This window comes from Trachinotus anak, unplaced genomic scaffold (assembly GCF_046630095.1).
Source record: "Trachinotus anak isolate AG129_WGS33_773 ecotype Australia unplaced genomic scaffold, CSIRO_AGI_Tana_v1 ptg000018l, whole genome shotgun sequence".
Classification (NCBI taxonomy): domain Eukaryota; kingdom Metazoa; phylum Chordata; class Actinopteri; order Carangiformes; family Carangidae; genus Trachinotus; species Trachinotus anak.
In genome coordinates this window covers 19,107,365-19,133,613 of record NW_027273869.1, presented here as the reverse complement: position 1 = coordinate 19,133,613, position 26,249 = coordinate 19,107,365, and the positions used below count along the sequence as shown (strand labels likewise).

Below are 26,249 nucleotides of genomic sequence, written 5' to 3'. Positions count from 1 at the left end.
ACCTTGCATGATTTGGAGTGTTTAACTTAAACAAAGTTGTTACTGTTGTTACTAGAGCTCCAGAGAGAAGCCTGAGAGAGGAGATGTAAAACTACACTGAGATGGTTTTTGGTTCTTAAAACCACAGATATATCTTCTGGTGGAGATCAACACTTCAGATAAAAACACTGGAGAAGAGTAAAATATGGGACCTTTAAACTCAATAAATAATGTTTTATTTCTCAACACAGTTTACGATCTTTTGGTGATTTAATCAAACTGAAACTATAAAAGTGAGATGGGCACGTCCCCTCATCCCCTGTGGAGACTACAGCCATGGTTCTCTATAACATTAGGACTCATCCTCTGAGGAGCATGAATCATGAATGTATTAAGAAAGCTGGACATGACAGGAGAAATAAACACCTTTTCCCATAAGGCCTAAAGCTTCACAGGCTAATAAAGCAGTCATGTCATATCAGAGTTACTGTAAGTTTGAGCAAGAACAGGCTCCATTTTTTATGAAAGACGGGAAAATAATGAGTTTTCACATCACAAAGGCTAAATTTTTTTAAATAAAACTTTTCCGGAGCATTGAAAAGTGTTTTTTTGCATTTGTCATCTTTTAGTGGATTTAAAAAGCATTATTTTTGTTATGATCATGGAAAGCATAGTCGCCACTTTCATTATTTCCTAAACTTATTTAAATGCATCTGTAACTATATTTAGTTATATTCCATTTTCTCCCTAAAATGTAAAATTACATGGACATTTAACATAAACTCTTCTTTGTGTCAGTCACTGTGACCGTCTTTAGACAGAACATCCTGTAGTAACACTAATCCAGATACAATACACAACAAAATATACAGAATTTATCATCTCTGTTTTTAAAGCTGTCTCAAAGTCCAACAGTGGAAACCTGATGTCAAAATTTATCATGTGAATCTTCAACCTCCAAAAGTCCCAAAGAGAAAACATATACAGCATCACATCAACAAAACTGTAATGCTGCATTTTATATGGGGAAAAACATTACGTACTGGTCCTTTAACATTATTATAGGACAGAAAAAGTTACTTACAGAACTTAGATAAACATAAAGGCAGACAGAGGAGACTTTAAATCTGCTGTATATGAAATTATTCCACACACTCAGTGTTTCTGACCTCCAGTGCTGCTGCTGCTGCTGTTGTTGTTGGTGGCTGGTGAGGAATTTCCACATCCCATCTCTCGTCTGACTCTGAAAACCTCAGAGGGGAAAGAAAGAGAAGGACAAACAAACGAGAGAAAGAAGAAATAGACGGGAGAGGATGAAAATGTCTTTCCTCCCCTTCACTCGGAGTCTCTCCACTGTACCTCTCAGCATGGAGACAGGATTAAAAACACGGCAAGACAGAGGAGGAGGGGGGGCTGAAAGAAAGAGAGAGGGAGGGAAAGAGTGTTCACCCCTGCTGTTGAGGGAGCAGAGCAGAGTGTGTGTGTGTGTGTGTGTGTGTGTGTGTGTGTGTGTCTCGTGGTTTCAAATCTCTGCACAGTTTGAAGGAAACAGATCAAAGGCAGCGAGAATCGATTTAATTGGTGCATTTGTGCCCAAACAGCTGATGTGGGAGGAGGGGGGAGGTTTTTAAAAAGGTGCAGTACAGGTGGAAACACACCTGAACGAAACCAAACTTCTCCAAACAGACACAGATTTGAAAGTCCTACAGTCAAAACCTTACTCAGAGTATTATCAGCAAAATTTACTTCAAGTAAAAATACTCGTCATGCAGAAAATTCTTTATTTGTACGACACTTTTCACACAGGTTCACACAGTCACTGCTGACTGAGGAGCTAAAAAGAAAAGGACAAATCAAATAAGAAAGCTGACAATGAGATACAATAAAATAGATTTAAAAAGTTATAATCTGTTAAAGCTAAAATTAGCAAATAAACAAACAATTTACAACATAGATAGTTAGTAGATAGATAGTTTTAGATATTATAATATTACTCACTTTATGCAATATAATGCAATAATACCTTTAAGTATAAATTTCTATCTTTTATTTTAGTGCCTCCGAATCCCCCAAAATTCCTCTCAGCTCACTGTTGATGTGAAAATGTGAACTTTCAAAATATCAAACTTCACAGGAAATTTTACTGTAATGAACCATAAAACATTAGTCAGTACAGCGCCCCCTTCAGGGAAATTCACCTTATTTTTTACAAGATTGAACCAAATTATGTAAATGAAAAAAAAAAGAAAAAAAGAAAAAACAAAAGACCAGATTCTGGTTTTTGATTGGTTGATAATAACAGACTCTGTGTTTCCACCCCGACAGTAAAAGAAGGAAAACCAGCAGCACTGCAGCAGAAAATGTACCTTTTAATCGCTCACCGGTCTACTTCCTCTCTGCCCTTTTTCAGCCTCAACTTAAAATGACTCACGCTGCCCACACATATGCGTGACCCACACATGAATACAGACACACACACTCTGCTGCACTCACTTCAATTACAGGGTAAAGCAAAGTGACTTTCAGAGTATAATTGATTGTTCTCATCGTTTCCAGCAGGAAATGAAAATGACTTTTGAACACAAGCTGAGGGTTTTTTCAGTGGAGGTATAATAAGACATAATAATACATCACAAAGTGTTTCAATGTGCTGAGAAAGACATAGACTGTGCAAATACACAGGTGGTGTACAGGTCATTAAGAAATAAAAAAAAATACAACACTAAAACGCTGTGAAAAAAATACTCTATTAATATCATCAGGAAAATGTTTTCAGCACAAATACTCAATGCAGGAAAGTGACTGTTAAACCATTATTACTTTGAGTTGAGGTGCAGCTAATTTTCACTATTTTGTATATGCAACAAACAAATATATTAATTATGGATTAATTTGGTGACTATTAACTGATCGACTGAATTGTAAAACAAGAGAATCGCGTGAAAAGCTCATCATCATAATTAGAGAGCCGCCTTCAATTTACTTGTTTTGTTTGATCAATAGTGGACCAATGAAAGACTGAAGTTAAACAGAAGACATGAGCCGATAATACAGTATTTGTTATTAGTGTAATGTAGTTCTTCATTGAGAACACAGAGGGGCAGCATTGTCATATATTTATCTCTATATACTGTGTTATTAACTCGCTGACAATCAGTGCAACTGTTGAAATATCAGATTTAATAAGTACTGCTGTTGGTGTACAGAGGTTCAGGTTTCAGGTTTAGTGTAAATATCAGCTGTTTATACATGTGTCCTGCATATTTAAAGTAACGGTGATAAAAATAGAAGCAGAAACAAACGTTAAAGTGCAAATACTCACCACAGTGGACAAAGAGGTGAAATATCTTCACGTCTTCAGGTGGAAGTTCTGAAGAAAAAACTATCATCAGCTTCCCAGATCCAATCAGATCGTACCATCTGTTCAACGCAGAAAAACTCAGTTTAAGCCAGTTTCTGTTTGACTTCTTCCTCAAATATGAACTCAACAGAGACAAACCTTTCCTTCCACGGCAGCTCGAAGTGATGCAAATTCAACACAAAGAAAGAATAATTGTAATTCAGAACAAACACATATTCAAACAAATATATTTTCCTTATGGGGTAACTAACTACTACCCATGAATGTGAATCAGGTGCTGAATCTTTGTCTGGAAATGAATGGAGATGTGTGGGCAGACATCCTTGAATGGTCAGTTTCTATGAATCCCAAACAGGAGGATCCTGTGGATACTGTGCGTCCTTGCCTCAGGCTACCTGAGGGTGTATCAGTGTGTGTTTTTTACCAGTTAAACACAGTTTTCTGCTGTGAAGCATCCAGTCAGGACTTCTTCTAATGCATAAATACATGAGGCGGTAATCTGATTTGTCATCTGAAGCTCTTTGGTCTCTCAGTGTCACTGAGCATCATCACAGCTGTCATTCAGACACAAAGATTTCTGTTCTGGTGAATATGTCTGTATTACTTAGCTTCGTGCTAGTCTTATATTCCATAAGTTAGCAGCTAATGCTACAGAAATATTTTCATTTTCTCTTACCGTTAAATTGTTGAAGACCAAACTAAAAAGCTAATGTTACCGGCAGTGTGTAATGTAGCTAAATGCTGCAATGCTCCAAACATTAGCTTATAAACAAGGTTTATAAATAAGGTTTATAAGCTAATGCTAGCCTTACAGTGTGAAACTTTAGAACTTAATAAGCTGTAATATCCAGTGGTACTAAAACTAACATTGTAATAATCAGAGGTTAGGAGGAGCTAATGCTATCTTTGTAGCTGTAATGCCTAAAAATGAGCAGCTCATGCTTGAATTCTGATTTCTACAATTTCCAACAGTGGTTGGTAATGCTAGCATTATCATGTCAACTTTAGAGCTTTAGCGGCTAATGCTAGCCTTATAATATCAAAACCTTGGAGGTTTAGTAGCTAATGCTAGGCTAGTAATGTCCAAATTTTATAACTTTAGCAGCTAATTCTAGCCTTACATTCTCATAACAAAATAAGCAGCTAATGTTGATGACATTTTTACTTTTATCTATAAATTGGATTTGTGGTGGCCAAAGTTAGCAGCTAATGTTATCGAAAATATTGCATAGTTACTAGATAATATAATTCATGGCCAATTTCGCAGCTAATGTTATTGATATTCATTCACTTTGCGATCACTTAGCATCATCATGTTGTTATTCTTTTGTCTTTTTACTTCACTTACATTTACAGTGGGCAACTTTGGTAGGTAAAGTAATGGTCATAGTTTCATTTCACATCAATATTCAATTTGTGATGGCTGATATTAGCAGCTAATGTTACCGTCAGTTAAAACTGGCATATATTTCTGGACTTCCATACAGATCAAATACTTAAACTTTCAAACCAAATTAATTGATTAAATTTAAGTTAGGCATTCAAAGTGAGACCATCAACACAATTAACACAAGACAATTTTTCAGGTTTGTTTTTCACTTTTAATATAAGATTTCCTTCAAGAACAATGCTTACTGAACAGTGACAGTTTACATCAGGTCATTGCAAAGTAGGATTCAGTATCCATTCTGGTGTTTTAAAGAGCAATAAAATATTATACAGAAGAAATGCATAAACTATACTGAGGTCTGGTGTCGTAGGTGTGACTGAAGCCTGCAGTCACCATAGTTTCAACATGGCACAGAGGATTTTTTTATGAAACACCATTTAATATCAAACAGTACAAAAGTATAAAAACCTGACATTTGGCAAAAGACAAAAGTTTGAATGAGAGAAAATCTGCAGAGGGCCGCTGAGTTTCTGTCCTCAAGATGACTGCAACGAGTCTGAGCTGTACATTGATGTTGAACAGGATGAGAGAGGAAGTTCCCTGACCACTGACCAAGTGTTAAAACAGGAATCACACCTGTTGTTTGGTTATCAGAGCTGCTCTGAACTCCATACACATTAGTCTATATGCTGTATATATATATATATATATGTATATATATATGTGTGTGTATGTACCATGTACAGATACTGTAAGAGCTGTGGCTGAGGGTTCAGCTGTCTCATCTCAAAGATAGAGGTCACAAGTTTGATTCCCATACATCAGGGCATCCCGGTTTTTCATTTAAACCAGTGATTAAGAACTTTTTTTGGCTTGAGACCCTTTAAGGCAATGTCTGCTTGTTGTTTAACACTTGTAAAGGAGCACTGCCCCCCCCCCCCCCAACCGGGATCGCTTCAGTTCACATCATGTGTCTTTATAGTTTCCACCATGGACTACTTAAATACTACCCTTTCTAAAAACAGCATTCAGTCCCAGCAAGTGCTAATTTTAAAGTGCTCCTCCTCACTGTAATATGAAATTACAGTCCAGCTCCACCACACTTAATGAACCTTATCACTCCCTATATTCCTTCCTCCTGTGACCCCTTTAAGTCCAATAAACTCCCAGCTGCCTTTTGAAGAACACAAAACCAAAATCAAGACCTGTTTATTCCTGTGAGGGTGCAGAAGTTGTCTCTATTGTGCAGGAGAGTCGCAGTGTATTTACACTATTGTTACAAATGTTTTTGGAACTCTCTTGAGGTTCCTCCGTCTTTTCCCTTAAATCCAAAAATATTGTTGTTGGATTTTTCAAGGTCTTAGAGGTTCAGGCCGGCTCTATGTTAAAGGAAATAGGAAAAAACCCCAAATCTCTTTAGAAACACAAAATCAATACAATTGTTCCCACAATTGTTCAGTAGTTAATTTCACCTCTCAGGAGGTTTTCAGAATCATTTCTCCGGTAGAAATAAGGCTCCAAGAAAATTACAGTACGGCCCGGTCAGAGCAGCATTTAAAACTGCAAAGTTTTGCAGCAAAATGAATCATTTTCACTGAAATGGCTGCAATCTGTGAATCATACATGGGGTGAAGTAAATCTGTGCAAGCTTTTTGTTTCAAATGCAACTTTGCTGAACCTTGGACATGTGAATTTCTGCCGTTTACCAATAGCAAAACAGTGTTGACCTTTGAGGGCATGAAGCGCCTGAGAGTCCAAAACAGAGGAAGGTACTACAGCTTAAAGGCATCAAACTTTATATACCCTCCTCTGACTGAGTGAAAACTGCCTCACAAAAAAGGATGGTACAAATGTCTCCTCTTGGATAAACTGTGTAAACTTATTAGCTTAGTCCCAGTTCAGAATTTGTGATTGGATCACAGCGGAGCAACTCAGCTGTCCCATGTCATTGACTCTTTTAAATGTGGCCAAGAAATGCGTCCTTCTTTTCCTGGGCAACAAAGGCTCCAACAGGAGGGTCCTTTATGGTCCCTCAAGATTCACTGCATGCTGGTAATGAAAGCAAGCAACACTGACAGAGAGCCTGAGGATTACACTTTTAAATCTATGCATTGGGTTTCAGCTCAGTTCAACAGCTAATGGTACAACTGTTAAAACCAGGGGCCTTAAAAGCTCAAGTTTTTGTGGAAAAAAAGGTGACAGGAGCCACGACTGCGACACAGCGGTAGGGGCGGGCACAGCTGGTGACGTACAGTGAAAATCCTCCAGAGACCAGACCGTCTCATTTCGGTTCGGCCTTAGGGTTAGGGTTAGGATAACCAAGGACCACACCTTTGTAGACTGCGTCCTCCGAAAGATGCGGCGCCTGAATTGGAACACTATTATCTGGTTAGTGACCAAGTTAACCAGCTTGTCAAACTGAGCTGTGCTCACCAGCTACAGGAGTTTGTCAGTTAGCCCAGATATTTTGACTCAGAAGGAAAAGCACAGGTGTACTGAAGCAGCTAAATGGGAATTAAGCCATTATTATGTTTTGTTTACACCTGTGCTTTTACCTGCTGCGACAAAGCCAAAACGTCTTCTGCTGTGACCAGAGCTTTACGCTCCAACCCGGCTCATCCCCTTTCCCCTCAAATAAAATTTTTGGCGACGAGTGGTAACCTCACAATCCTGGCGTCAACACCTCTGCTGGACCACGTGTGTTTGTTCTGTTTTGTTTTCTTGCAGGTTGGAGGTTCAGTGGTGCTCAGAGACACTCCTGCACACCAGTCAGGTGATGCTGCTGGAACTGAACCTGCTGACCAGAGGTCACGCCGAGCACCAGGCTGCTTCAGTCGGTCGCGGATCGGAGCGCCGCCACAAACCACAGCCCCACACTTAGCCCTGTCCACGTGGGCCTGGAGATGGCTCCACCTGCCTCTACGTGTAATGTGTAGTTACAGGTAGGGGTGGGGCTAATTTGGGTGGGGTTAGCTTGGGTGGGGTTAGCTGGCGTGCGTTTTAATAGGAAGTCATGTTTCATGGCGGAGTAGAGATCAGGACCATACGGGACGTTCAGCGTCTCCGTCAGAACCTCATGACCCGGGTACGTCACCTGTCAATCAAAGAGATCAGAGACCAGGAGTTATTAATGTCACCTGAGTAACTGTAATGACACAGTTCTACCACAAGGGGTCAGTGTGTCACTGTGTGTGTGTGTTTACTGTGAAGCTGTAGTTTCCAGGCAGCAGCAATCTGTAGTATTCTCCATGTCGGTCCGTTCTGAATGGACACATGTTCCTGCGACCTTTGACCTCAACCACTGCGTTCTGCACAGGCACTCCTGAACCATCAAACACACGACCTTTGACCCCTGAACACAAACACACACAGATTGTATGAGGTGATTATGAAGTATGGATCCTGGTAAAGATTCAGACAGGTGGACAGACAGACAGGTGGACATACAGACAGGTACTGACCCAGGTGGACAGACAGACAGGTGAACAGACAGACAGGTACTGACCCAGGTGGACCTGCCGCATGAAGGCCAGCAGCGCCTCCTTGTTCTGCATCCACAGAGCGGGAAGTTCCCTGACTGGAGGAAACTTGCAGCAGGACACTTCCAGAGTCAACTCCAAACACTGAGCCCACACATAGTTGTAGTCCTGCATCCCACCTGAAACCACACACACACACACACACACACACACACACACACACACACACACACACACAGACACACACAGACACACACACACACACAGACACACACACACTAAAATTCAACCAGAGCCAACACCATCTAATCTAATCTGGAAGAACAGGTGTATCGTTATTAAATAATTAAGATCACATGGATGGTTAAAGAAGCCTTTCACAAATATGGACTAAAACATTAAAAATACACAAATGTGTATCAGCACAATTGCCGTCCTCTGGGTGACTCGACACACAATGAACCCAAACGATCGAGTAGTAAATCCACACACCTGTGCTGAGGTGAACATGTAAGCACCTGTTAGACCACCTCTGCAAAAGGAGCATTTAGTGTTTTAATCCCTGGGGACAAAATCCTGAATATCTAACAGCTACATAAGACCTGCAGCACATAATCTCAACATGACGGGAAAAGAGATTTTAAAAACAACACACAGTGACAACATGAAACACGAGCAGTGCAAGAATAACCACATCAAAATAACTGATTAACTATAGATTACAGAAAGCTGTTACTCTGTAAGGTTACACAATGTGTGATACCACTTAAAGACTGTATCTGTTTTCTTAATAAAAGCTCAGAAAAGAAACTTTGAGCTTATCTGATGTTAATTCACAACCAGAATCAAACCCTCCGTGAGTATAAATCCTTCATGCAGAGCCTCAGGTACAGTTGTTGTCAGTGAGGTGATTGTGTTGCACTGATCAGGTTTCTGCAGCAGGAAACCAGAGGAGGCAGCTCCTCTTCAGTATCTGTCTCTCTCTGCAGATGATTTACACTCACAGCTTCGCCATAAATGATTGATTGACCTTGAATGCAAACGTTCAGTGCAGCTGCATGCAGCTCTACAGGAAGTAAAGGTCTGAAGCTCAGGGCGGTGGACGAGGGGGTGGTGCATGTTTCAACTGAATAACACACCACACCACAACATGCTGACCTGTCAGAGGATACCACTGGTATCCGTTGGTGATGCCTTCAGGGAATGATGCGATGTCGTCGCAGCGCTCACCCCGGTGCATGGAGGCATGGTTGTAGGAGTACACCTTGGCCAGGTGAACGAACACATCGTCATCAGGGGTGATGCTGGCTCCGCCCACTAGCTCGCTGCCTGGAAAACAGACAAATTGTTATATTTTAGTGTATTTTTTACTCTGTGTTGTTTCCTTTTGTAATCCTCCAATCTGAAATATAGCAGATATGAAAATGATGTTTGAATATGGAAATGGTGAATGTGGTTTAAACAAGGCAAAGTAACTTTATATGTTAATAAATTAAAGTATTTATTTCAAAATAAAAAATAAAAACACCAAATGAAACCATTTGAGTCAGGTTTTAGAGTTGAGTTTATTGTCTTTACAGACACCAAAGTGCTCAATAGTTTGTACTTTAATTAATTAATTGTTCCTTGTCTGTTATTGAAGCCCTGAAAAGCAAATGTTTTTTTTCTAGGAAGAAAGAAAGACAGAAAAATAAAGATTTCCAGGTTTAAAATAATAAACAGTGTTCATAGTGTTTTATTTCCTTTCCAGCAGCACTTGGACCATTTCCTGCTGCCTCCTTATCCCAGTGTGAGCAGAGCTTTCTGGAGAAACTGCCTCAGTTTCGACTGCCAGCAGAGGGTGGAGTCACACCAACCACCTGCATCACCCACTAAATATCATGATATATGATAAATATGTGAATATATAATATTTTCCTATGTTATTATTATTTTAATGGAATTGTTCACCATATATTATTATTATTATTATTAAAGAAAAAGAAAAAAGAAATAAAAAATACAAGTAAAATAAGAAAAATTAAATTTGAATTTCAAATACAAATAAAATTTCTTTTCTTTAGTGCTTTAGTTTGTTGTGTTCTCAAAAGGCCCAAAAACAGATCTGCATTTGGTTCTGACTGCAGTGTGTGGGAAAGCTGCTCGACTTAAGTTGTATATTTATGCTGCTCAACAGTGACATTGGACTGAGTCTAAATCAAAGAGTCTGGCTCCCGTCTCTCTCTCTCTCTCTCTTTACTGCGCACTTTCACATAAAGAAAAAATGAAATGTCCAAAAAAAAAAAAATCTTAAAAACATACACACACTGAAAATTTGTCATGGGATTGCTGAGGACCACCTAGTTTTGTCTTAACTTCCTCTGAGTTGTCGTCTCTACTAAACCCACAGATGTGTGTGTGTGTTTACCTTTGTTGCTGTTGTCGTACGGGTAACTGGCCACCAGAGCTCCTCCATGAAGGTTTGCTGAGAGGACGAAACTCTCAGTCCTCAACCAGCCAATCACAGCCCTGACCTGCAACACACATCACACCCAGGACGTCGGTTTGGTTTCAGAGGTGATAATGTGACCCCTAACCCCTCTTCAATTCATTTACTTTCCCTTTCAGATACATGATGCTGTCTGATAGATAATGTTGTAATTCCACCATTTGTAGTTTTTTAACGTAATTTTACATCTCCTCTCTCAGGCTTCTTTCTAGAGCTCTAGTAACAGCAGGTCAGTGAGCCAATCAGAAGAGAGGATCTGAGCCATGGCTGAAGGCGGTGACTGCTTTGTTGTGACATCACAAAGTTCCAGAAGTCCTGACGGCTGGTTTTAAGGCTCAGTTTCTGAATACAGGCTGTGTGCATTTCTCTGTGGACTGAGGCTTTGATACTTTCACAGTATTAATATAGAACCTAGACCTGCTTTATAATCACAAACACATGGACATCTACCTTTAGACTGGAGTGAGCTTCAAGTACATTTAGCTGAAAATACTTCTGTACTTTTACTTTAGAAGGAGTTTGAGTAGTTTTATGTTGCTGACCAACCTCTGCCTCCCTCTTCTTCTCATCGAGCTGCAGTTGCCTTCGCAGACCAGCAAAAGCATCTGGGAAGTTCCTGTTCAGATCGATGCTGTTATAGTTTAACCTGAAATAGACGGGGAGACAGAAATATACAGTTTACTGTGTGACTGGGAACTGACTAACTCCAGGAGCCCATTCGATGATACAACAGGAAATTTTTAGCAGTAGAAGTGAGCGGCCTCGTCATCCCCTCCTGCTACAGAGGATCTGAGCTCCTGAAGTCATTTCTCAAACACAAATAACAAACGTCAGACTTTGCTAATTTTATATCATGGTGAATTAAATATCTTTGGATTTGGGGCTTTTGGTTGGACAAAAAAAGAAATTTGCAAACATAACTTGGCACTTTGTGATTTGCTGAAAAAAGACACAACAGCTGCTGCTGAGGCTCCCTTGAGCAAGGCACTTGTGTTGAAAACTGTTTCCCACGATCCTCTGACTGTGTCCAGGAAATGAATGCATCTTTATTTATACAGCAGCTCAGGAGATTGAGGGCCACAGAAGACTCAGCTACAGGGAACAGACACATCTGGGCTAAAGAGATGCATCTCTGCTGCTGCTGCCATGTTACAGCAGGGCTCCGGTCCAGTTCAAATAGTAGAAAACACACACACAAACACACACACACACACACACACACACACACACACACACACACACACACACACACACAGGCATAACTCTACCCTTAAATCACATTTTCACCTTATTAGATTATGGGGATTTCCTCTGTGTCCCCATAAGGAAGAGGAGTCCCTGTAATGCAACTGTGTAAACAGATTAAGGTCCTCACAACATGAGTAATACCTGGATCACACACACATACACACACACACACACACACACACAAACAAACACGTGTCCTCATAATGAGACCGTGTATACAGATTTAGGTCCCCATAACATGAGTAAAACCTGAACAAACGTGTCCCTGTAATGTGTAACCAAATGTATGTCCCCAAATTGCCATTAAACATCTGCACAGACACATAATTGTCTCCTATATACAGTACATTAGAAGTAGTCAAAACACTTCTAATTAGATACTTTTTGGTTTTTGACTGTGACTTTAATCTGTTTGTGTGTGATATAGATCTACAGTGTAAGCCTGGTTTCCTGCTTATCACAGTGTTTTGGGCGTTGAAGCATCGCATAGTTTAGTCTATACTCAACAAACAGGTCGACCCAAAGCCTTAAAGTGCTGGTATGAAACGCACACTCACACACACACACACACACACACACACACACGTTGTCAAGGTTTATTTGTATTGTAGTACAACTGAGGCAGATCCATTCACTTCTTCACCCTCTTGAAGACACAGTGAGATAATACAAACACACTGTCCGAGTTCTTACCCTCTGTCCCTGTGCTGCTCTATTATCTGTTGGTGTATGTCATAAAAATCCTCCTTGATTATTTGTATATCAAAATCTGTCTCTGAGCTGTGAACACAATAATGTTTCAGTGGCTCATGGGTCATAGTAGCTTACAGGGGGAGGCTCACAGTTGTGTGTTTGGACACGAGTTGTCAAAAACATGGTTAACGTTTCCCAAGAAACTATGATGGTTGAGATCTAACTTGTCCTTCATGTTTTACCTCCTGAACTGATAATGCATGGGTGTGTGAAAATATGGTGTTTCATTAATGAGGGAAATAAAAACCCAAAAAGGGGATTGGTGTGATGTTGACATTCAGTATTTGTTTTGTATAAACTACCAAGTTCCCTCTCTTTTTGCTCCATGTTTGTCTCCACCAGCTCCTGAAGGAAATATCTGGCTCTTTAGCTGCTAAATGCTCCTATGTTCACCAGCTGCTCTCTGACTGTGAAGTGTAACAGTGGTTTTACCTGAGCTTGTCTGATAAAAACAGCTCCTGGAAACACCGATACCGAACAAAAACAGTAAATGTGCCAAAATGTGTTTCTGTGTGTGTCTGTACCTGCCCTGGCTTAACTGGCAGTGCGTGCCCGCTTCATCAAAGCCATCAGGGTTCATCGTCGGGAGGATGTGGATGCGGGTGCTATTCAGTAACTGCAACGACCATGTTTCGTTGTCACGGTAACCACGCACTAGGTTGTCGATCAGCTGGAGCAGCAGCACTCGGCCAAGAACCTGCACAAACAGAGGACGTTTACATTCATTTCTACCACCTCAACTTATCCTAACCTCAAACTAAGTCTTCACACACACACACACACACACACACACAAACCCACACCAATTTATTGTAAATTAAATTAAAATTGACCAAAAGAATACATTTAAGAGGATAAATATTGGAGGCTGATTTTTCTCGGCTTATTTTGAGTAAAAATGTAATGGAGTCTGGTGCTTTACAATAAACACGAACTATAACTATTATTAACTTCCTCTTATCACTGCTGCTCATTTCCATGCTTTCATTCATTCTCTTTTTTTTTTGACATAACATGACATCTCTGTTGGATGAGATTTCCTGCATGATCTCTCCGGGTGGAACGAGCGGGGGAGGAGGTGAAGTCATGGTGAGTCAGTGGGGAATTGAAACACAACCCAGAGACGAGTCAGGGGCTGTTTGGACACAGGGGGCTGATTGGACGGAAGAAAGACTTTGTGAATGAATGAGCCTCGGGAGGGAGAAAGCAAGAAGGGTGGGAAAAGTGAAAAGGTGTGTGTGTGTGTGTACAAAGACAATATACACACACACAGACAGCGATGCACACGTCAGAACTAGCTCTGCCTCTGGCCATCATTTTGTTTTACTCCACACAAAAGCACACACTTGTCTGTACCTCTGTACCTGGGATCTAACACCATAGGTTCTAGACTTTTCTTATTGTGAATAATTCCAATGGAAAAACAATACCAACAATGACTGTATCTCAAGTATTGTTAGCTTCCATTGTTTCTAAAAACCATTAAAATCAGAGACAGGCTGTGATCCTCTCTTCTGATTGGTTGACTGTTTTCTGAGTTATCCAAAAAAATCTAAAAAAATCTGGATCTAAACCAAATATTTTTAGTATCGTCCACCTGAACCGTTAACGTGTCATTGATTGCTCCTATGGAAACAGAGCTGTGGGAGGATAAGGTAGTTATTCTTTCAAGCTCAAGCAAGTTTAGACAACGAGATTACATCAGTGCAGTGTTGTTTATGTTGCTGTGCATTAGCTGATGTTCAGTGTTGTCGAGAGTGACAGTGGGCCTCACTTGATCAAAGGATCTGAGTTAACATGTCCTCAGAAACAATAACAGAGTCAAAGACAGAAGAGAGTGTGTACAGTTTGGAGCTGAGTGTCCACGGAAAACACAGGAAACCCGGCTCGCCCTCATTTCCTCCCGGCCACACACACACAAAGATGTACACAAACGCACAACGCCAGTTCTAGAAAACAAGACTGATACTGTGAGCAGATAAGTGTTGAAAGTCGGAGGGCGCTCGCTGTTACATCACTCAGTTTATCTGTGAACCCGTTGGTTTTTCCAGCTGACTCCATTTGTCACTCCTCGTGTGGTTCATGGTTTCATACTCGTCTTATCAGCTTTGACAGTTGCTGTGAATTTGTTGTAGTGTGTTCATTCAAATTTACACCATTCTCATCGCAAGTACAGACCTGATGAACCTTCCCAAGACGAAAAGATCTTTTTGTTTTCTTGACTGCTTCAGATGTGCACATTTTCATTTTCAGAATAACCACGGACCATTCAAAAATGAAGAAATATTTGATGTGAATAACTGTGTTTGAGATTTATGATTTATTGTATGGATGTTCACAGACACTTTGAGGAGCAGTGGCTCAATTTTTTAAAACTAGAGTTGTGGTTATTTCCTCCAGCAAACAGCCGAGTTGCAGGAAATATGGTCACAATCTCCCCTTCCTGAGTTACAGCGTTCAATACTGACCAGAAGTGTTTCTGCAGAACATTTTGATGTCACAGTGAAGTTGACCTTTGACCATTTGGATATAAAATGTTATCACTTAAATTGTGTCATGATTAGCAGATGAATTTGTGAGTTACAGTCAGCTCCTCCTTGAGCGAATGTTTGTGCCAAATCTGAAGAAAGTCCCTTCAGGCAGTCTGGAGACATCGCATTCAAGAGGCAAAAAACTTGTTTTGTGAGGTCACAGTGACTTTGACCTTTGACCTTTGAGCCAAATTTGAAGAAAGATAAAAGCAGAGGACCGGCTGAATGACGGACAGTTCCATCTTCAGTGCTGCTGTGCTGTTGGCCTGGCTGGAAATATGTGATAAATAGAGCTACAACAGGCTTCTGTGTGAGTCTAAGTGTGCTGGAGGAGCAGTTGTTGACATGAGCAGGTTACGGAAAGGTCAAAGGCAGCAGACTGACTGTGGTTAATGAGTGAAACAAGTGAGCTGTGTCTCTGTTTACATTTAAATTAGTGAGAGATTAAAGCTGCTGAGAGACGTCTGTTGAACATACCCAGGATCAGTGATATTGGGACATAACTCTAACACAAACATCGAGACAAACTGCATTCCTGCCACTGCGCTGACTCTACGACGCTCTGTCAAAACGAGACGAGCGCTTGTACATTTTTGCTCTGAGCACTGATGACGGAGACCTCTGTCCTCTCTCTGAGGGTTCGATTCTCTGTCCTGCTGTGGATGCTGTTTGCTTCCTGTGTCTCAACCTTAGCCAAACATCAGCTTCCCACCACAGGCCAGGATGTATAAACCATATATGCAATAAAAAGGATTAATCCTCTGGGAACCATGAAGATCTGCACATCTAGTTATGCCCTTCCATCCAGTAGATGTCCAGTTGAGATTTCCCAAGATAAGTGAAAACTTATCTTGAAGAAAAAAATTGAGGGATCACCAAAGTCAGCAGGATTTATCCTGTGGGGATTGTGAATATTTGTACAAAACTTTATGGAAACTGACCAAAAAATATGAGAACAAACTGAATCTATTCAGATCAGACTGCTATTGATTCTTAGCAGCAATATAAGTTACGTTACATTTGAATAAAGGACTTGACCAGTTATAACAAAACAGACACTCAACGTTAATCTTTAGCGTTGCTCATAACAAAACTTAATGATGAACTGGCTGTTTGTAGTGTTCACACACAGACAGCAAAAATGTTGTGGAAATACATTTACTCTTAAAGCTGCTTTCAGTGATAGTTTGCATGAACCGGCCAGATATTCATAAGAGTACTGAGGACACTCCCCAGAGGATGAACCCTTCTGAAGTTAAACACGTCTTGAGGATGAACTTTATATTTCCAGCTTCAACATTACTAAGCTTTTATGTTAGTAATCTTTCCAGATGTGTTCATCTGTATTTATTTAACACTGTTTGCTGGAGTCAAGAGGATATTGTTCGCCCAGAATAATGTTTTCATACAACTGAAATGTCAACATTTGGGTCATTTGGTTAAATTTGCATTTTCCTGACAACCACTTGGAGAAGCGGCGGCTGGATGTTTCAGCCACTGTTTCCACTTTAGCCTCTGTAACTGTTAAGCTCACTGTTTTTGATCCATTTATCATTCACTTTTAGCTGTTTCAACCAGCTGTTTATCAATTTTTTAACCATTTTAACCATACATCAATAACTGTTACATAATGATTTCAACCATTTATTCCTTACTTTTACATATTATTATAACCGTTTAACCACTGGGCTACTTTGAGTATTTCTGCCATTAAGTCATTACTTTTAGCTAATTAATTAAACTATTCATTACTTTTTTTATATTTCAATAATTTATCTAATATTTTTAGCTGGATAAGTTAAAGAAGTTTCTTTAGTTTTCACTCTGTCACAAAACATAATTCTATATTACAGCTGATGCAAATTATGTTCATTTTAATCAAATTATAACTTTTATTTTTGGATATTTTTGGATGAGCTACTTCACAATCTTTCCACATACCCTCCCACCAACTCCCCCTATAGCACATTTCCCTGACAGGTAGGTAGAAGGTAAAATAGATACATGCTTCACCTGTTGTCACAACTCAGACCAGGTGACAGTTTGTTCATCTTCTCAGAATAAACAAGGTAATGAAGTCTGTTGGTCAGTGTCACGGGAAATAAACTCAGTCACACAGAAAGAAAGTTATTTTCTGGGAACTGCTCTCACAAACACACACAGCAGACAATGATCTCTACACGACACCTTTTCAACTTTTCCACTGAGGCTACATTCCTGCTGTTAGAGTGTGTGTGTGTGTGTTTGTGTGTGTGTGTGTGTGTGTGTGTGTGTGTGTGTGTGTGTGTGTTTGTGTTTGTGTGTGTGTGTGTGTGTGTGTGTGTGTGGATGCAGTGAAAAGGCCTTTTTCTGGAAGTTTCCTCTGAACCGACACACTCCACTGACTCTGTTTGCTGACTGTGTGTGAGACTGTGTGTGTGTGTGTGTGTCCAGGCGTGACTTGTCTATTTAAGGACATTTCCATTGACTTTCACACACATGCAGTGTGATCAAGCGTTGGGCGTAACCGTGGCAACCAGATGCTGGTCAGGGGTCCTTAGTTTCCTTTACACTGTTTTAAATGGAGATTTATCCACATTTATTTTGTCTTCTTTACTTTACATGATTATATTGTAGTTTCATTATATAAAATTGATTTCATGGTGTCAAACGGTAGTTTTGCAGAAAATGAGCCATAATATAAATTCATTGTTCTGATTTGATTAAACTCTATATTTGCAGTTTTAACATCTTCAACCAAACTTTTCTGTTTGCTGCTTAGTTCTGTCACTGATTTTCCCACAATGATAACCTAACTCCTGCAGGATCTGCTGACTGCAGCAGAGCAGATCTCCGTGCCATAGAAAAAAAAAAGTCTCCCACAGTCGTCTCGAAGACAGAATAAAGTTGGTGTCAGGATCTGCATCTAATGCAGCTTCACTCGTTATCATCCCTCCTCAATCCCTCATCTAAAGTGCGACAGGAAGTGACCAGTTCAGAGCTTTGACACCAAACATCAAGTGTTCAAACTCACATTTTAACCCTTAAATGCACAAATGTTTCTCATTCCTTCATTCCTCAGGTTTTTAGTGACCCTGCACTTATTTAACACAGATTAGGCCACACATTAAAATCAAAACTTTTCACTTTATGAAATTTAATAGACCTAAGATAAATGTATTTTTTGTGATTGATTAAAGGACCCGTGTGTAGGATTTAGTGACATCTGGTGGTGAGGTTGCAACCACCTGAATACCCTTCCCCCCACCCCTCCCTTTATAAGCGTGTAGGAGAAACTACAGTGGCCTTCAGGTAACATAAAATAGTGAGAGCCCTTCTCTAGAGCCAGTGTTTGGTTTGTCCACTCTGGGCCACTGTAGAAACACGACGGACTCCGTGGAAGAGGACCCACCTCCTGTGTAGATATGAAGGGCTTATTCGAAACTAACGAAAGCACAACAACACTTTGTTTCGGGTGATTATACACAGATTTACTAATTTTGAATATCCCTTTAAATCTTACAATATTTCTAAGTGTAGCCTGAGATGTTTACTGTACACTGTCACACCCACCCACTGTAACCCCTCATCGACGCCAACCAAACCCCAGTTAGTCAGCACACTATTCACTCATCACAGTCACTTGTGGTTATTTCACCACTGATGTGCTCGATGATGTAATGTTCTGTAGTTGAGTTTGGATGTACGACCTTCTTCATCATTGTGTTTCTATTTAGCGTCCAGCAAACCGTGAATAAAAAACAACAACAATACATTCCCTTTTAAAAATTCTCTTAAGATAACACACAAAGTCTCGAGGTTTTCCTTAAAGGGTTAATAAAACCATGTGAGTTGATCTGACTGAACTTGTTAGAAACAAAGCTGCTCGTCTGCAGCCGTGCTAGCAGCTCTGTGGGGCTGCATTAAGGCACAGTGCTGATTTGATCATGCTAACTGTCTTAGTTTAGCATGTTAGCAAAATAAAATGTGCTAATTTGAACGACGACAAAAGTAGAGCTGAGGCACTGCTTGTACAGGTGTAGCACACCTGAGAATGAGATCTATTTTCCCCGCTGCGACAGGTGTAGCTGTCGGTTACTGCTGCTGTTGTTTCTGTTGAATTCATGGATCCATGGGTTCGTTTTATATTGTTGCCTAATGTTTTAATGTTGACTCACTGCACTGTCTGTTTCCATCTGAGGATAATACAGGTCACCACACACACACACACACACACACACACACACACACACACACACAGAGTCCCTCATCTGAACACAAAAGTATGTATGGAGTGTGTCTGACTCTGAATGGCTTATGTTGATCTCTTTAGTCTCTCTTTATTCCTGCTTCCTGTCAACAGGGAGGGGTCCGACCGTGTGTGTGTGTGTGTGTGTGTGTGTGTGTGTGTGTATCTCACCTCGTTTCCATGCATGTTAGCCACATATTTGAACTCCGGGATGCCAACGGTGTGACGCCGAGGACTGAGACCCAGAGCCAACACCCACAGCTGCTGACCTGAGGCAGAGAGTAAACTCAGTTCTATTCATTCATAAAATTTACATTTTGTGCAACTCATTTGTTTGTTCAGAAATCTACTGAGGAAAATATTTTGCTGAAATGTTTCATAGTGAGCAAAAGACTCTGCTTGACACTGAATTAACTGGAGTTAATATAATTAACCTCTGAACTGACGCCTAAGACTTCGCTGGTTTGGAAAAATGCTCCAGTGATGCTAAACATTAAGATGTAACAGATCTTAAAGCTGCACCCATCAGTAATTTTTCTATGAATCATGGGTAAAATTGCCATGTGTGATGTGAAAAGTGCTGCACGTCGAGACAAACCCACAATTAGGATTATTATCTACCAACCATACCAACGTGCTACGAAGCATTTCATTGTCATTGTTTTGGTTTCACAACCTGAACGTTGCTGTTTTGATTCAGTCTCCACCAGTGCGACGTCTGCCTGATGCTCAGCAGGTATAATGTTTACAAGTCCTCCACCCTAAACGACCATATAGGTTATTTCCTCCCCTGTGATACGAACCATGGTGTTTCCTGAATTAGTTGTTAGGAGATATGCTACAGATAAGGTGTTAAAAATGACTTTCATGAAGCCACACTGCTACAGTGAAGGGACAGATCAGGGTTTGGTATTTCAAGGTTTGGGAAAGTCGCTAATTTTGCAGATATTTGGTCATTAACAACCTGATGATGACAAGTTATCAACAACAATTCATCCTGTGGGGACCATGAATGTCTGAACCAAATTGCATCAAAGTCCATCCAACAGTTCACCAGAGACAGGCCGTGTCTCAGTTCGTTGGATGGTCCAAAAAACTGAGTGAAAGACAACGGACACTTCTCACCCTCAACGGTCGCCATCTTGGCTACGTACGGAAGTGGACGGACCACCAACGTATTTTCAAACTGAAAACAGCATCAGAAGGAGGAGGACACCTCGGAGCCCTAATTTCCACGTTGCATGACACATGGGGAACACGCAGGAAATTCTTCAGGAAATTCTGAAGTCAAGTAAACATTGTCACGTCCAGCGAGTGTGCAACGGCAGGGTTTGACTTGGGACAACACTACCCTGTTGAAATTCACCCACTCCACCAGTAAGTACAGTGTGTGCATTTGTTGTGACTGAAGCATCTGATTTGAGACACAGCAACACTAAAATCATCAGAGGATCAAGAGAACTGATCCTGTGGGGACCTCGAATATCTGCAGAAAAAGTGCTGCTCTTGTATAAAAATTAAAAATAACAGCAAGTAAAACATCAATATACAGCAACGATTCTCAAAGTCTGGACTCAAATCTGGACCCGGCCAACATGTTATATTCGTTATGCATTGGTATGATACCATGAAGTCTATGTTTACTACATTCGAAAAATGTTTTATTCTTATCAATAAATTGTTCATTTTGTATAATGTTACATATTTTAGATTTTTATGGCGATCCTGGAGAGATTAGTATGAAAAGTAGCTGGCAATGTTGACGCGCTTCAGTTATCAGGCTTCATGTCAACATTAGCAAATCAGCTAAGGTCCAAAAGGCAATTCACGTGCAGAGAGAGGTGATAAAGTTATAAAGTTTTTAATTTTGATTCTTGTCACATGTATTGAGGAGGTGCTTTGTTTGGATCAGGAAACAAAGATGGGTGAAAATCTTTTCTATCATGCTGTGGACAGAATATTTAGAGGTTTCTGGAAATTCCTTCAAGAAATGGTTAAAAAAAGTTTCTCCTGAGCAGTGTTACACCTTCACTGAAGCTAGTATTTACCAAGATTGTGACTCACCAATGTGGTGTTCATGACGTGTTCTCAGCAGAAACCGTGCAATCACTCACCACTACAATCACGCAGCAACATCATCCTCACAAACCCAAACCACTGAGAGAGAATGTGTGTGTGGTAGTGAAGGAGAATGTTTGTAAAATCAGGAAGAACATTTACATCAGATTTACATCAGATTTACATCCACTTTAATCAGATCGTGAAAGTTTAAAGGCTTTTTACAGCAGGAGTTTTATTTTCACTGAAGCAAAAGTTTCCATGTTCACAGCTGCAGGTAACTGTGTCAGTGCTGCAGATGAGTGGATGAAGCTGCGCAAGCCTCAGCAAGTCTGTAACACACACACACACGCACACGCACACACACACACATACACACACACAGCAGTTACCTACCATAAACTGTGACAGAGTCATCATGTAAGAGAAACACTAGCTAGCTTTAGACAGACAAGGTAACACACACACACACACACACACACAGTTTGGATGCAGGCCAGCTGGTGTCCTAGATTAGCTCAGATTAGCTCTGTGTGTGTGTGTGTGTGGGGGTGTGTGTGTGACTAGCCAGATTAAGCCGTCCCAGAGTAAATTAACCTCAGTTTGTGGTCCTGTCAAAGGATCACACAGACACCAACAGACACACACTGGGTCAGCTTCATGGTTGCTATAGTGACTGATACTTCTATTTACAAATATGTTGATGAAATATGTATCTGTCACTGAAATAACAGCTGCAGACTACAAAATCTACTACAAAACACTCCTTATTTTCTTACAAGCTACTGGATCCAAATACTGAAGGTCCTGGTTTGAAAATCTTTAAAGCTCCACACAGTCTAAAGGTAGATGTCCATGTGTTGGTGATTATAAAGCAGGTCTAGGTTCTATATTAATACTGTGAAAGTATCAAAGCCTCAGTCCACAGAGAAATGCACACAGCCTGTATTCAGAAACTGAGCCTTAAAACCAGCCGTCAGGACTTCTGGAACTTTGTGATGTCACAACAAAGCAGTCACCACCCTCAGCCATGCCCCAAGCCCCGCCCACCCGGACCCACCATCCAACCTTGCAGGATTTGGTTTCTTTGAGTATTTTGATATTTCTATTATGGCTTTTTAGTCCAGCTGTGATTTTATGTCGGTGTTACAGAGTGGAGGTTCTTCAGCTGAAGACTGCACTGTCTGAAGGAGCTCAACACACTGTGGCTTCAGAAAACACATACAAATGGATAAAACTAAATCAAAACACTGCATTTATCTATTTGGTTGTGTTGCAGTGTGGGGACAGCAAAGAGCACAACAAATGAAGAAATGTAATTTTGGGTTTTTCTAATAATTGATGAATTGTTAACAGCGCTTCAAACATGAAGATTCTTTGTTTTACATTATTGTACATGGAATATTTTTGGGTTCTGGACTGACTCTGACTCTGAGAAACTGAGATGGATATTTTTACACTGCATGTTATAAACAAAACAATGAATTGATTAATCAAAGAAAGATTAATCAATAAGGGAAATAACTGTAAGTTGCAGTAGTTGTTACCTTTGACGGACTTCCCGATGCTGTACAGGTGTGTGATGTCAGGGTTGGAGGCGTTGATCTGGAGGAGGTACTGCTCGATCTCATGGTTGTTGTGGTAACGAAAATCCAGCATGGAGACTGGGGTGAGGATGAGGAAGGGGAAGAGGAGGAGGAGTGATGACATCACTGCAGAGTGACCTGTAGGAGGAGAAAATAAAAAGTCAACAGGTTTAAAATAACAATAACAACGGGTGTGATGATGAAGCTTCTTGAGGTTAACGTGGGAATAGAAATATATGATTAAAAAAACAAAATTAAGTTGAAGTTCGTATCACGTTTTTTTATGCTGACGACATACAGCTATACCTTCCAATAAAACCTGCTGACTTCGGTTTTCTGCACTCATTACAGAAATGTCTACTTGCCATCAAACATTAGATGTCAACAACTTTTATTGTTACTGACAGATTTTCTTATTAGTGGCCCTCAAAATGTATAAAACAAGATATCCAAAGAAGGAAATGTTGCATATTGGACGAAACATTTTCTTTTTATTTGCGAGACATTTCCTGCTTCAATTTACAATTGTAAAAATTTGTTGCTTTTCTTTGTTTTATGTGATAATAAATAGAATATCATCAGTTACATCTCCTAATCATGAGATCTTTTTTTGTAATTATGGGACCTTTTGCATTTTTTTTCCTTTGGTGAATGCAATAAGTTTCCATAGTTGAATATCTTGAAAAATTATTTTCAGATGTTAAATTTACAGCAGACTAATTGTTGCACTTACTAGAACTGTAACAATTAGTCAATTAACAGAAAAATAATGTACAACAAATTTCCTGTAATTTTTCTGTTCTAATGTGATTTACATCGTATATTTGGATGTTTCATCAGACAGTAAGTGAACCCTTGTACTCTACATGCTGTATGTCCTGAGTTGTGCTGACTGACTGGACGCGTCTGTTCTGGAATTTAAGCTGTAATTACAGCTTTGTCTGTACATCCCCTCTGGAACGCTGTCAGCCTCCGGTGGTGGTTAGATGAGTTTACAAACAGGTTACTGTCACTGTCTATTAAGTTGTGGATCAGTGTCTTTTAATAACCCTTCACTGCATTTCCTTGAACCAAGCTGGGTCGTTAGTTTAGTTACATTTGTTTGTTTAAGTTAATTTTTGTGTTACCTAATGTAATATTTTAGCAGAGTCTAATTTTGTGGGTTTATTTCATTTTATATTGGGTGAACTAATTTGCACGGGTTATATTTGCTCCTCATTTTACCTTTGATTAATCATCGATTAATTTCATTGTGTTCACTGGGCTATGTCTCAGTCAGACTGTTTTACAGAGTGAAACTACTGAGTAAACATACAAGCTGTATTATTATTATCTGAACATCCTCCCAAGACATCCAGTAGTGGGTCAATAATAGTTCTAAAATTAAAGTTGAACCAACGTAAGTGATGTTACCTTGATGTATTTCCCTGACGGCCAAGTGACTTCAAAATATGTTGTTACCATCATCAGCCTTTTAAGCTGTTTTGATATTTTACGTCACAGTACACATTTGGAGCTTTAGTTTAGGTTGTTTTATAGCTGATTGTATTTTGCTTATGTTACTTCATTTCTTTTAAATATAGTCGAGGTTGCAGGTCGGAACTACAAACCGGTCGCTTTGCTGAGAGCTTCAGCCATTGTTGCGTTTACAAGACAACAGGTTAGAGTAAGCCCACTGATCAGCACTACTTCTTCATCCTCTCATGCAGAACTGAGGGCAGACTTGACGCTACAGTGGCTCACTACAAGACGGGGCAGGGCTATCTGGTTAGCATGCTAATTTATAGTAATAATTAGAATTAAGAGTCTTTGGGTGTTGCTTGCCACCACTGGAGAGAGCTCTTGGCAGGTGGAATGAAGTTTGACAATGAACTTGCCAGACTAGCCTGATAGGCAAACAGCTGTTGATGATAACATTGGCTATTTAGCTACAGCAAAACTTACACATAGGTCCTTTAAGAATGTTTTATGAAAGCTAGTCAAAGAAATAATCTAAAACCTATACAACAGAGATATTTGGTAAATACTGCAGAATGGGCTTTGTAGCATAAAGCCTACAATAAAGTCCTGTCTGGTTCAGTTAAGCTGAGTTTGACTAAGTTGATCTTGAGCTCAGTTTAACTTCATTCTGTGTTCAGTTAATCAAGGTTCAGTTGGTTTTAGAGATAAATTATAAAAAGCTAGTGAAGCAAATAGGGTCAGTTCATATACAATATATAAACCATAAACAATAAAATTATATAGATAGGAATGTTAAAAAACAAAACAAAAAACTTTTCTATTGAAAAACCAACTCATATATAGGAAAGTCCTGTCTGATCACAACTCAGACAACCATGTCTTTAATATACACACTGATGATGTAGCAAGTCTAACAGATGATTAAGTGATTCTATAGTAAATCACTGAGGAACCCAGTCAGTTACAGATCTTATCAGAGTATTTTCCAATCAGAAGCGCTGATCGCTGATCAATATCAGCCTCTATCAGACGCTGCGATCAGTGCGGACCGTCAGAGGTCTTACCTGTCCGGGTCCGCCGGGTCCTTATCCGAAGCTTATCCGAACAACACCGAGCAACACCGGCAGAGAGAGAGACTCCCGCTCCCGCACAGGAGAGACAGTTTAAAGAGGAGCCTGTGTCTGTCTGTCGCTTCTTTGAATGAATGTTACTTATTCATCAGCGGGTCTCCCTGTCTGCCTGCGGGAGGGGCGGAGCTTAGAGAAGTGTGTGTGTGTGTGTGTGTGTGTGTGTGTGTGTGTGTGTGTGTGTGTGTGTGTGTGTTGGGGCAAACACACACATTCAACAGGTTTATGAATGAAACAGAGTGATGATTCATTCAGTTTAGACAGAAAAGGCCCTTATTCTGAACAAATGTGTGCTTTAGTTCATTTATGTCTCATTAGAATGCGGAATATTGATCCAAGGTAAATGTGATGAGAATATGTATCATTTATATAAAATCTTTTGGTTGCAGAGGCCTTTGAGGAGGTCGCGAGGGTCTTGAATGGGTCATATGTGTCTTTAAAAAGGTTGAAGACTTCCAAGAAAATGTACGATGCTATTGTTCGTGTCCTGGAGAATGTTTTAGACTTGAGGATGTTGCGGGAATCCTTGAAGAGGTTGTGGTACCTTTTGAGGAGATGTT

The 26,249-nt window shown here is 40.1% G+C and overlaps 1 protein-coding gene across 2 annotated transcripts in view; it reads right to left on the bottom strand.

Annotated features, from left to right (window-relative positions):
- Nucleotides 1-25,818, bottom strand: part of cpm (carboxypeptidase M) — a 32,063-nt gene extending 6,245 nt beyond the window's left edge. The window contains exons 1-11 of one of the 2 annotated variants that reach the window (XM_071501664.1): nt 25,627-25,818; nt 23,063-23,239; nt 19,629-19,726; nt 13,223-13,395; nt 11,244-11,343; nt 10,617-10,722; nt 9,368-9,538; nt 8,236-8,388; nt 7,934-8,082; nt 3,598-7,824; nt 1,149-3,399 (exon numbers count right to left, since the gene is read on the bottom strand). In XM_071501664.1, the coding sequence (XP_071357765.1) occupies nt 7,561-7,824; nt 7,934-8,082; nt 8,236-8,388; nt 9,368-9,538; nt 10,617-10,722; nt 11,244-11,343; nt 13,223-13,395; nt 19,629-19,726; nt 23,063-23,225 (1,377 nt within the window). In that variant the 5' untranslated portion in view covers nt 23,226-23,239; nt 25,627-25,818 and the 3' untranslated portion in view covers nt 1,149-3,399; nt 3,598-7,560. Of the gene's footprint in view, nt 1-1,148; nt 7,825-7,933; nt 8,083-8,235; nt 8,389-9,367; nt 9,539-10,616; nt 10,723-11,243; nt 11,344-13,222; nt 13,396-19,628; nt 19,727-23,062; nt 23,240-25,626 lie in introns of both variants that reach the window. The other variant, XM_071501663.1, reaches the window with a different exon arrangement.
- Nucleotides 25,819-26,249: the final 431 nt, after the last annotated feature.